The 12614-nt window shown below is 43.5% G+C and overlaps 1 protein-coding gene across 4 annotated transcripts in view; it reads right to left on the reverse strand.

Moving 5' to 3' along the window:
• EXOC6B (exocyst complex component 6B) overlaps positions 1–12614 on the reverse strand; it is a 516821-nt gene that overhangs the window by 5651 nt on the left and 498556 nt on the right. For all 4 annotated transcript variants that reach the window (XM_079791731.1, XM_079791730.1, XM_079791732.1 and 1 more), the window contains one exon: positions 1521–1633. In XM_079791731.1, coding sequence (XP_079647857.1) covers positions 1521–1633 — 113 coding nt within the window. The remainder of the gene's footprint in view (positions 1–1520; positions 1634–12614) is intronic.

Genomic DNA, 12614 nt, shown 5'->3' on the forward strand with positions numbered 1-12614 from the left:
TCTGGGATTAGGTCTTGCCTCTAATAATGAGTCTTCTGTGGGAGATGTGGTTCCAGGTCTTAAAGCCATGGGCCTCATTAGCAGGAGGCAGGGAGGCTGCGGAGGAGTTCCCTCTGGCGGGGCTGAATTTCAGGCCCTGCACCAGCAGGAGTATTGCGTGTATCAGGAAGCTGAGTGGGAAGAGCCATTTACCTGGCACTGATGGGGGAACACTCCTGCCTCCACTCCCAGCCCTAAAGGAATTGGTAAGCCAAGGGTCACTCTAAGGACCAAGGGGAGAGGAGGCAGCCAGCCAGATGGCACCAGGCTGGTTTAGTAGATTAGTATGTCAGGGTGGGGACAACTCACAGGGCAGGGATTTTAGTGTGATCATTAGTGTCAATGAGGAAACCAGAAGGACTTGCCTCAAAGTGATGAAAAAGGCCCAAGTGAATAATATACTTACTCTCTAGATATCCTAGGGAGGAAGGTCATTGAAGGAGAGAATCATGGGAAAAAGGTTAAAATGGAATATCAGTCTCCGCCTTGGTCTGGACTAAGTTGTACTCTGGCTTCTAGTTTCTTGGCTCCAAACACATACCTCTGCATCCTGCTCTTGCCCACCCTCCATCTCCTCCCCTTCGACATCCCAATCACACTGCATAGTGGGAAGGAGACACCTAGCCTCCCTTGCTTAAGGCTCCATTCTGACCTCCTAGACTCTGGTCCTTTCTTTCCTAGGATTTGAGACTTGCTTGACTGGCCATATACATAGACTTGCCACATTGCCTAGATGCAGGATACTCTTCTAAGAGGCTTCTAAGAAGCCGGGTTCACTAGCTTGAAGACAAGAGAAAGCTTCCCTTCTACATGGGTCTTCCTCTCTGGCCTGCCAGCTCTCAAAGAGGTTAACAAATGTCAGAGCCAGGCTGCAATGCATAGGGGATCCCAGCATGTGGGTGATATGATGGTTAGCCATGCCATGTTCTAGAACTGGCTAACTCAATCTCAGTGGTAGCAACCTTTGTCACCTAGTGACTACTTCAGGCAAGAATTAGATACCTTTTCCAACGTAGCTTCCTTGGGACAGTCAGCACAATAAAGCTCAATTTGTTAGGGAGCAGTGGGGAGTGAGTCGGTTCTAGTGAAGGTTTCAGTAGGTCCAGGAGTTTCTTTGCAAGGAATTGGAGAGACCACTGTTCTGTGGGGCTGTTCTATCCATCATCACACTCTGTTTACCAGGCCCCAAACTAAGGCATCTTCCTTTCTTCTCTTGTCATCTCTAGTTAAAGATATGTCACTCCATGAAACTCCAAGTAGCCAGAGTCCAGCTGACTCGTACTTGGCCTAGCTTGTGGGCTTCATGAATTAAGAGGCTACAAGAAGACTGGCCTGTCAAATCTAATGATGGAGACTACTGACAGCACCTATGGCACCTTCAGGAACACGGCCCCTCTGCTGTCTTGTTCAGGAACTGACCACCCCCACCCCCACGCCCCTCTCCCCACTTCCCCACACAGCCCACTGGCCTGGGTACTCACTTCTCGAGCAGGGTCAGAGCTGTCACTGGGTTCACACGGAGGTACTTGCAGTTGGGCTGACCGTAGTCGGCAAGGTATGTTGACCAATCCCACTGGATGAAGAGATCCAAAAGCTGTAAAATACCCAAATCCCCGCCCCAGGGATTAATCAGACAGACAAGACAAACCCCTCAGAAATCCTCAGCATCCTTCACTACCAGCTACCAGTGTATTTGAAAAATAAAAACGTAGTAAGAGAAAGAATGGTTACAAACTATAATGCAACAGAAAGTAATGATTAATCATCAGAAGTCAGCCCTCTGCTGTGAGCCCTGTAGGGGTGCCGGCAGCCAGCGCTCAGAGGCAGGCCTGTACAGAAACAACTGCATTGAATCAAAACTCAGGACTATCACAGTAAGCACTCACTTATTCACTTAACAAATACTTATCAAAGGTCTTCCACGTGCCAAGCACGATTCTAGGAGCTCAGAATTCAGCAACAAACAAACAAAGGTGGATGGAGCCCATTGTCACATATGCAGTCGCATGAGTTTTAGGTTGAAAGGTCTGGATTCAAATACCAGTGTCATGACTTGCTGCATTGACTTTACCCGTTACTCAGTGGCTAGAGACACATACACATGCCTATACACAGACAGGACAGATAGACAACACAGAAACACTGGGTCATGTAGCATTGAGGCAACGTGTGTCACCCCTGTGTGGGCATTGGCTGAGCAGGTGGAAACCAGGGACATGGTAGGTCTGGACTGAAAACCAGTCCATAATTGAGTACGCAGACTCTGGAATTGCAGTTATGAGTGTTAGAGAGGAGTGTCATTAGGAGATTTTCCTAATGAAGACGGAAACCCACTGAATTAAGCAAACATTTTTAAAGCACCTAATATGTGCAAGGAAGAGGGCTGGGCCTTTCTAGTGATATTAAAAGAAGTGGTCTTCCCGTATAGGAGAATAAAAGAAAAACATGAATAACTGTAACCCAAGTCAAATGAGTTAAATGTTATTAAGTGACAAACTGACTACTCCTCCTTTATTGAACTATGAACTGAATATTTTGCAGTTTTCCACTTAGAGAAAAATTTAAATACAAATAATAAATTGTAGCGCAGACCACACACACACACACACACACAGTATATTTTAAATTAATCTGGTTATCAGATAATGCCTTAAAGGTGATGGGAATAATCTCAACAATATAAAATACCAGTTATGTTTATATCTTTGTCATAGAGTTCACTATGGACATTTGCCAGGCATTTTATTAACATTAGTGGCAGATTTAAATTTTATTTTTATTTTGAAGTAATTTTAGACCTACATAAAAGTTGCAAAAATAGTTTTGACAGTTCCTCTATACCCTTCGCCCAACTTCTCTAATGTTTGCCTATTATATTACCATAGCACAATGGTCAGAACCAAGAAATTCACAATGCTACCATACTATTAACTAAATTATGACTTTATTCCAATTTTGCCAGGTTTCCCACGGCCTTTTTTTCTGGCCCAATCCAGCATCCCACATTGCAGTTAGTCAGCATGTCTCCTTAGTCTCTTCCAGGCTGTTACAATCCCTCATTTTTTCTCTTTCAAGACTTTGATTTTATGATAGTTTACTTTTGGTCACTTATTTTATAGAAAGTCCCTCAACTTGGGTCTGCCCAACGTTTTCTCATGGTTAGACTGAGGCAGCAGTTCTGAACCGGGGAGATCTTGCCTCCCAGCGGACATCTGGCAAGTTTGGAGGCATTTTTGACTGTAACAAGGTTGGGATGGTGACACTCCTGGCATCTAGTGGGTAGAAGCCAGGGATGCTGTTAAACGTCCTGTGATGCTCAGGACAGCCCTACACCGAACAATTACCCAACCCAAAATGTCAACATTGAGGTTATGCATTTTTTTGGTAAAATTACTACAGAAGTGATATTGGGCCCTTCTTAGTGCATCATCTCAGGTGTACGTGCTGTCCCTGTATCTCATTATTAGTGATATTGACACTGACCACTTGGGTAAGGTGGTGGCTGATGAGTCTCTCCACTGCCAAGTTACTATTTGTACCTTTGTAATTAATACTTTTCTTGTGAAAGATACACTTTGAGACTATGTATATATCCAGTTTCTCCTCAAACTTTGGTGGATCCTGCATGCAACAATATTTACTGTAGTGTTTGATGGCTTCTCTCATTTCTCTGAAGTTATTAATTGGAATTCTTTGGTAAGAAAAAGTGCTGCCCGTTCCCCTCCATTTATTTATATCAGTGTGATCTCATGGATATTTATTTTATTTCATGGGTTATAACCTCATGCACTAATTGTTTACTTTGTTGTTCAAATTGTTCCAGCCTTGGCCATCAGGGACTCCTTCAGATTGCTTGCCTATGTATTTTCGACCTGTCCCTATTCGTTTTTGACACTTGCTTACATTCTGGTACTATAAGATGTTCCAAGGTCATCTTGTACCTTCCCAGCCCCTGCTCTGGAATCTGTCACTTCTCTAAGGAGCTCAGGTTCCTTTAATTGGAGAATGGATTTTAGCATCTATGTTTATCTCCGTATCTATTTGCATGTGTAAATTGAAATCATAAGTTCATACTTGATGTCTCTGCTTTCAGTCTAACACCCTGGGGTTCATTCTAGCCTTCCATCGTCCCTAATTTATCACTTCTTTCTGTGACAGTGAGAAACCTGACCCTCATGACCTATAATATATTATAATTACAATTCACCCTTGAACAACATAGGTTTGAACTGGATGGGTCCACTTACACACAGGTTTTTCAATAAAAACCTGTACTGTTTTCAATCTGCAGCTAGGAGTCTGCAGATGTGGAGGGCTGACTGTACATCCGTGATTTTTGGTACCTACCTGGGGTCCTGGAACCAATCTCGCATGGATATTGAGGAACAACTAAGTTTTGGGGGAATCAAAAGTTATATGTGGATTTTCAACTATATGGGTGGCTGGCATCCCTAATCTCCATGTTGTTCAAGGGTCAACTGTATCTGTTTAATTCTACAATAAAATAGTTTCAGAATTGTTAATCTATGCCCCTGTGAGAAAGAAATTTACTAACTGGAATACAGGACTTGAATGTTCTTTATGTCTTCAGGCTTTCCAGTAAAAAGAACTGGTTTTTAAACTACTTGGGTTAGTTCTTTCTTCCTCACCATTTTTTCATTGCTTATGTTCCATTTTGGATTCCTCCCACATGCTAACTGATTTTAATTACTTATTTATTTTTGGGAATAAGTCAGAGTTATATAAAAAATATACTCAGAAGTATCATTCCCTCCTCATCCCAACTAACCTGTTCTATCCTCTCCACTCCTTTCTACCTCTTTCCTCTCCACCTCTGCAGGTAACCAGTCTAGTTTCTGGTTTACCCTCTTTTGTTTCCTTTGTACCAGTGGGAAGATCCGTGTGAATTTCCTGCCTCTCCTTTCTCACCTGAAGGTGAGCACACTCTAAATACTCTCTTGCACTTTGCTTTTTTCACTCCCTGGTATATCTTAGAACTCACTCCCTAGATGCTAATTGCGCATTAGTGATCCTATTTTTGATTTATTCATACAAGTGCTCTTTTTATAAACCAGACAAGTCATTTTCAAGGCACAGACAAGACATTATGTTTTGGGGCATTTGATCATTAAGCTGGCGGAACAGGAGAGTATTAGCTATTTAGAGAGTAGGACACATGAATAAACATGTCACTTTAATCAATGATTCCACCAGTCACTAATGATGCGTTGCCCTCAAACACAGAAGCATTTGTTTACGGTATTTATCAGAACAGGAGAACTAAACTAATGCAGTAATTAATGTGACACCTTATAAGCTACATAGGTTAATAAAAATTGTAAATTATGTGATTATTGGTTATTATACAAAAATGTGTTGCAGTGGGAAAAGATAGGACAAGGAAAGACATTTGAACCAGGTTATACTAAGCAAACTTTCTATGATAGAATCTTTTTCTTTTTTTGCCTCCTCTATAACTTTTATCTATAAGATTTTAACTAGGGCTTTGGCAGTTCTAAAGCTGTTTCTACTTCTACTGTATTTCATTGTTACTGCAGAACGTTCCCATGGCTTAATAGTACTCAATTATAATTTTGGTTTCATGAAGGTGGGGGGTTAGGGAGGACAAGACCCAGACAGCATAAGCAACTTGCTGGAAATCACAAAGCAGACAAGTGGTAGAGATGGCTCAATGGCTTATACTCCCCAGTGTGCTATAGCTGTTTATTTTTGAAAAATCGTCATTGATTTGGTCTCTAGATTAGGTATTTGCCTGAGGCTAGGTAAATTTCTGAATAGTCTTTCTTTTTTGCTATCACAGCTGAGAAAGACTAGAAAAATCTAAACGAATCCAAGTAAAAATGAGCTCAAGAGTGAGTTAACTGGACAGAGGACAGAGAGCAGCATAATAGCAGAACAAATGCAGATTCCAGGAGAGACCTTCGGAATGAGATATTGCTAAGATAAGGCAGGCCTCCTGATCCTTGCTAGTGCATACCAACAGACACACTTCTCCCCAGAAATGTAGCAGTGATTCAAAGGGATGAGTTGTTCGCAGGTAAAGGAGTAGAAGGAACTCTTCAGTAAGAATTATTGGGTAATAGTCAATCAAATGAACCTGAGTTTGCTCTTGGTTTTCTCAGGCAGAAAGGATCACAACCCCCTCCCCACAAAACAAAACTCAAAAAGTAAAAATGAAGAGCCTGGTGATGAATGCCCTGCTTGGTCCCACTACTGGACTAGTGTTACCCAACCAATTGGTGAGGAGAACTGTTTTATATATCCTTGCCTTCATCACGAATTCCCATGATATGTGCCTCATCTCCCATGTAGAGGGGGAGCTCGCCAAGGATGGGGATCATGCCTCCTCTTTCTGAAGAGTCCTCCTAGGCTACATTTCCAGCAGGCAGTCACCAAAGACATGTTAAATGGAATTAAAGTAGGTGAACTAACTTTTATAGAAATGATATTGGCTAGTGATGGGACAGACTTGTAATTTGTTTCTCACAATAAACTTTCCAAATGGACCAAACCTAGGGTCCACCTGACTACTACTAGGAGGAAGGTTGTGTGAGAAAGAAGAAGACATCAAACAGGAGGGATAATACCTATGACATTTTGGAAGCCCAGCCTCAGATATTTGATTCCAAGGGTCAAATACCTATGACTGGTGATTGGGAACTCAGCAGGTGTTTGGCTCCAAGGTAACATCTGGGCTGGTTCTTGGTGGGCCGCATGTGGCCTATCTCATGTTAAAAAGACACCCCCTCAAGAGATTAACCAAAGAACTTATATGCATACTAGAGGCCCAATGCATGAAATTTGTGCAGGGGCCTTGGCCCTGGCACCCGCTGCAGCCACTGCCCGTTGCAGCTTTGTCTGGAAGGAAAGATTTCGGAAGGATGTCCGATCTAATTAGAATATTATGCTTTTATTATTATAGACTAGAGGCCCAGTGCACGAAATTCGTGCAAGGGGGTTTGTGTCCCTCAGCCCAACCTGCACCCTCTCCAATCTAGGACATCCCTCTCACAATCCAGGACTGCTGGCTCCCAACTGCTCGCCTGCCTGCCTTCCTGATTGCCCCTAACTGCTTCTGCCTGCCAGCCTGATCACCCCCTAACCACTCCCCTGCCAGCCTGATTGATGCCTAACTGCTCCCCTGCAGCCTAATTGCCCCTAACTGCCATCCCCTGCAGGCCTGGTCACCCCTAACTGTCCTCCCCTGCAGGCCTGGTTCCCCCCCAACTGCTCTCCCCTGCAGGCCTGGGTCCCCCCAACTGCCCTTCCCTGCAGGCTTGATTGCCCACAACTGCCCTCCCTTGCAGGCCTGGTCCCTCCCAACTGCCCTCCCCTCCTGGCCTGATTGCCCACAACTGCCCTCCCTTGCAGGCCTGGTCCCTCCCAACTTCCCTCCCCTGCTGGCCATCTTGTGGCGGCCATCTTGTGTCTACATGGGGGCAGCCATCTTGTGTGTTGGAGTGATGGTCAATTTGCATATTACTCTTTTATTAGATAGGATATGTATAACCCATGGACACAGACAATAGTGTGGTGAAGGCCTGGGAAGGGGGTGGGAGTGGAGGCAGTCAATTGGGGGGAGGGAGGGGACATTTATAATACTTTCAACAATAAAGATAATTTTTTAAAAAAGACACCCCCCACCCTCCCTGCATGCCTGCAAAGATTCCACGGGCCTGGGATCTTTAGCTGTAGGAACTAAGATAAGACACAAAGACATACTGACAACTACCTCTCTTTCCCCTAGAGGTTATTTTCTTTGCATGTTTTTTTTTTCTTGAACAGACACACTGAGTCCTGTAGAGAACTGTGCTCCCAAAGGTGTGTCCTTGAAGTAAACTTGACCTATGAAAATATGAATTTGGACTTTATATACATCCCAGGATAATTCTTCATGATAAACAGGTTAGACTCTAATATGATTTCAAATAACACGCTCCTCTGGTGCACTTCGCATATCATCTAACTGACAAAGTTCTAAAATGCTGCCTCTTTAGAACGTGGCTACTATGCAAAGTGCAGGGTAAAGAGAACAGCGATTCACAGAACACTGAACCAGGAGAGTTTCTTCTGTCCACGCCCTGCCTTTGACAGGATGAAACAGATCACATCATTATAAAGCAACTTTTCATGAAAACTGAGGCCCAGGTGCCTTTCAGGAGGCAGTTTAGCACCACAAAAAAAGAGCCTGAGGCTGGTGGACCCCGGACTGACAGGGTGACCACAGATAAACCAAATCCATTTTTCTTGCTCAGATATGGAATCACAATAGCTGTCAACAGCTGAGAGCAGATAAGAGCATGGTTGTGAAAAGTTCACTAGAAACACAGAATTGACTGATGACTCATTTGGGCTTATTGACCAAGATCTCCTCCAACTCCTTGTCTGGGCCATTCATTCAAAGGAGAGCATCTGCCTACCTTCCACATATCCTCAGGAGTGCTCCTGACACAGGCAAACGCAGGAGGAAGTAGAAAGCTGGAATTATTTTAACAAACTTAAACTGAGCACCAGCGATGCATTGAGCTCTTCCGGGCATGTGAAAGGATGAATGAGACTCTCTGATCTTGGGGAACTCAGGCTGGTAAAGAACAGTACAGAAGGATGTGAGTACTCTAACAGGGTGCGAAGAAAGTGCAAAAGAAGGACATCCAAACCTGAGCCAGGTAGGTGGGGGTTACTCTAGGAATAAGCAAGACAATGAGCAAGTGGTCAATGGCCTCACATAATAAGCTAAGGAGGCTGAATTTCAGCCTGGAAGTTTCTCTACTTGTGTTCATCAAGGTTGCTATCTGCTTTCTTTGAGACTATGGGATGAAAAACTACAGCCACCACTTGCCTTTGTAAATAAAGTTTTATTGGAACACAGCCATGCTCGCTGGTGAACATGATTTAGGACTGCTTATGTGCTCTAACAGCTGAGTTTAGTAAAGACGGAGACCATATGGCCGGAAAAACATAAAGTGTTCACTATGCACTTCTTTACAGAAAAAGTCTGCCTCTACATCCAGGCCAGGGAGGGCGGTGTGCTTTGAAACTCTCTTAGATGTAAGATATCTAACATCTACTAAATAAATAAAAAAAAGGAAAGAAAATAGCTTAGGGGGAGACCCTTCTAATTGTAAGGAGGTGGCAAAAAAAGTCATTATCTTCACATGCGGCATCAGAATTGAAATGTGTTTGGGGAAATACCTTGCTTTGTAAGACCTTGCTTTGTAAGGAGTTTATGAGTCTGTTTCTTGAGAGCGACTCTAAAGAGAGGAGAGGACACTGACAGGCGTGAGAGGGTGAGGAAGGGAAGTCCTAGTGGTGTGAGAGCCCCAAACAGCTCTGGAGACCTGGGATGTCTGGTAAGGAACTGTGTAGCATGTGACATAAACCTCCCTTAAAAACCACCCCCTTAGACCCAGTTTTTAGACAAATCTACTGTGCTCTCAACTGCTTGGGCGAATTTATTTTTTATTTTTTGGTGAACTCAAAGACACTGAGTTTCACACCAGCCAGCTGCAAAACTACACTGTGGGAACGGGAGCCCAGGAGAAAGGAAGCCCGGAGGTATCTGGGGATTCACAGCACACTGACAGGCCTTCGGGTTTTCCACAGTCTACGGGGCCGGGCTGGGGACAGGTTCCCAGTTCCTTTGGATCTCTGTAAGTTAAAATGAAAAGTAAGTTCTGCAACCACAACCCCTCAGTAGGCTGGCTCTTGAGCCTCCCAGAAAGGCTGACCTCTTCTTTTGCTCTCGGCTGAGTGGGGGCAAGGGAGGGACAGTGGTGGCTGTGCAGTTAGTTAGCGGCTCTCCCTCCAGCTCAGCTGCCCGGTGTTCCGTAAGCTCTTGATCGGAGACCAACTGCATATCAGCAGCTTCCCCTGAACGTCACTCTGAGAAATATTTATTTGCCTCATAAATGTGGGTTTATAGGTTTGCTACCTAAACTCTTCACCTCTGAGACTACCTTGGTAAAGAGAAAGACAGGAGGCGTAAGGCTCTCCCATTGTATCAGCTGGTGCAGGGAGAGGGGGCGGGGGGGGGGGGAGGAGAGCGAAGATTCTCAAGTAAAAATCGCCAATACCAAGCATTCCTTTGTGTCAGAGGCTTCTGTGAGGCCATTGCACATGGATGTGCACACTGATGACAGCATCTATCCTGCTGCAGGGGCCAGAGGAAAACCTATTATCACACTGGGGGTAACAACCCTACTGTGCATACAGGTTCAAGGGGAAGGTGGAGGGAGGCCTCTGCTACGGGCTGACTGAGCTGCTCCTGGTGGGGTGGGGAGGGCAGGCAGGTGTGGCCACAGATGTGGTCGAAGGAGGTCAGAGCTGTGGGGCAGTGTTCATTTTCTTTCAGCATATTGTGATTTGTTAAAGGTTCCTAGGTAAGTGGGTTAGAAACTATATTGTTGAATTTTTAACTAAACCCCCTCCCTCTCTGGCCAAAATGAGTAAGTGGTTTAAAAGCACCCGTGCAAAGATACCATGGACTGAACAATGTAAATATAGGCAAAAGTCAAGAAAATGATGTTTTGAGTGTTCACACCTTTGAGTACGATGTGCAAGCTCTTTGTTGCCCACATTATAAAGTAAAAACAAGGAGTTAACCAGATATGATAAAGCCATGCTCCAAATTAGAAATTATCACTCTATTTAAAATATGATTTGTATCCACTATTGTGAATAGTAAACTTTACTTAGCCCAAGTACATATTGTGCTATGAAATATTAATGATAGTAACGTGTGTGCACACTCCTATGGGCATACTCACAAGCAGACTTTCAAAGGTAACAGCAAGTTCTGTCTCTTAAAATGCAGTGAGGTAGAGGGTGTGTGTGTGGGGGGACTATCATTTGGAAGTTATTCAGTATCTAATCACAATTTCTTAATAAATTGTCAAACATACAAATACATTAGGGGTGAGTTCTCAAGATTTTTTTTTGCCAACAGTAATGGTCAATCAAAAAAGTTTGAAGAGCCCTGGCCTGGTTGCTCAGTGGTTGGAGCATTATCCTGTGCACCAAAAGGTTTCGGGTTCAATTCCTGGTCAGGTCACATACTGAGGTGGCAGATTCGATCCCTGATCAGGGTTTGTATGGGAGGCAACTGATTGATGTCTCTCTCTCTCTCTCTCTCTCTCTCTCTTCCTCCCTTCCTCTCTTCTAAAATCAATTAATAAAAAACATATCCTTGGGTGAGGATTAAAAAAAAGTTTAGGCACTGGTTAGATAACCTGCAGGAAAAAATTATCACAGATTCATAATGAAAATGATTTGGGTTCTCTTTTATAAATTAAGAAATAACATTTGTAGGAAATTACTTATTGCCTTATGTGAGTCATTACATATCACAGCCCAGGAACTTTATGATTGGCATAAGAAAAATATCCAACATTAAAGGATAGTGAAGCAGGAAATATCTTTATATTCTGGGTAAGTTTACAATAAGCTAGAATTTCAATGGATTGGGAAAGGTGAATTTGAACTAAAGACTTAGTTCAAAGACTAGACAATTAATTTATTAAGACCCTTAGCCCAATCAAATATGCACTTAAAATCTATTTTGTTCTGGATTTGAGGGGCTGGAGAGTGAATAAAATTGCAACTCGTATTCCAGTGCCAAATGTTGGAACCAATCAATAAATCAATTAAAGAGCTATTGGGTAATAAGTGGTTCTCAACCACCAAAAGATCCTTTTCTCCCCTCTCCATAAACTCCAAATTTCAAAAGGGTTCTGGCTCCCAACAATTGTGTTAAGTAATGTTAGACCCTAGGAAGGCCACAGTCTCAGCCCCATGGGGTTGGTGTATTTGCGGTTTCCCTTTCCATTAAATTTATTTCCTTCCTTTCAATTCTATTTTTCTATGTATCATTTCAATGAGCCACCTCAAGGCCGTTTTGGAAATAGGTGGGGTTAAACAACTCTGATAAAAAGTGCTAATGAGCACAGCACCTGCGCTTGAGAGTCTGATGAAGGGCCCAGACAGCAAGTATGATGCGCTCAGAGCGAGGAAAGAGGAGAGAGGCCCAAAAGACTTAAAGTCCCAGTCAATAGAAAAGATAGGCACAATTTATATTAAACAGAGAACAGAACAGAGGGAATTTCAAACAAAGAGACTGGTGGGAGCCAAGGTGCAGAAATAGGAGTAGCTGAGAAGTGTTCAAGGGAAGAAGCTACTGGACAGTTCTTAAACACCTCCCTACCATGTGACAGATAATCAGCAAGGCATCTTATTCATCTATTTCACTTAATCCCCAGGAAAATCAGCAGCCTAAGAGGTAGGCATCTCCATTTTACAGATGAAAAAATGAAGGCTTGGAAAGGGTAAAAGAATGTACCAAGAGGAATATACTCAGTACGTGATACCATCAGGGCTTGGACCCAGGATAGCCTGACGCCCAAGACTGGGCTTTTCCATCTATGGCAGATGGCGAGGAATTGCAGAGAACAGCGCCACTCCTTTTATCTTACGGAGGAGGAAATTAAGGTCGGGAAAGATTCATGGCCATATGCAGTTACCATGAATGGGGCTGGAGCTAGAACAGAAACCCTGGACTT

The sequence above is a fragment of the Cnephaeus nilssonii genome, assembly GCF_951640355.1.
Source record: "Cnephaeus nilssonii genome assembly, chromosome: 15".
Taxonomy (NCBI): domain Eukaryota; kingdom Metazoa; phylum Chordata; class Mammalia; order Chiroptera; family Vespertilionidae; genus Cnephaeus; species Cnephaeus nilssonii.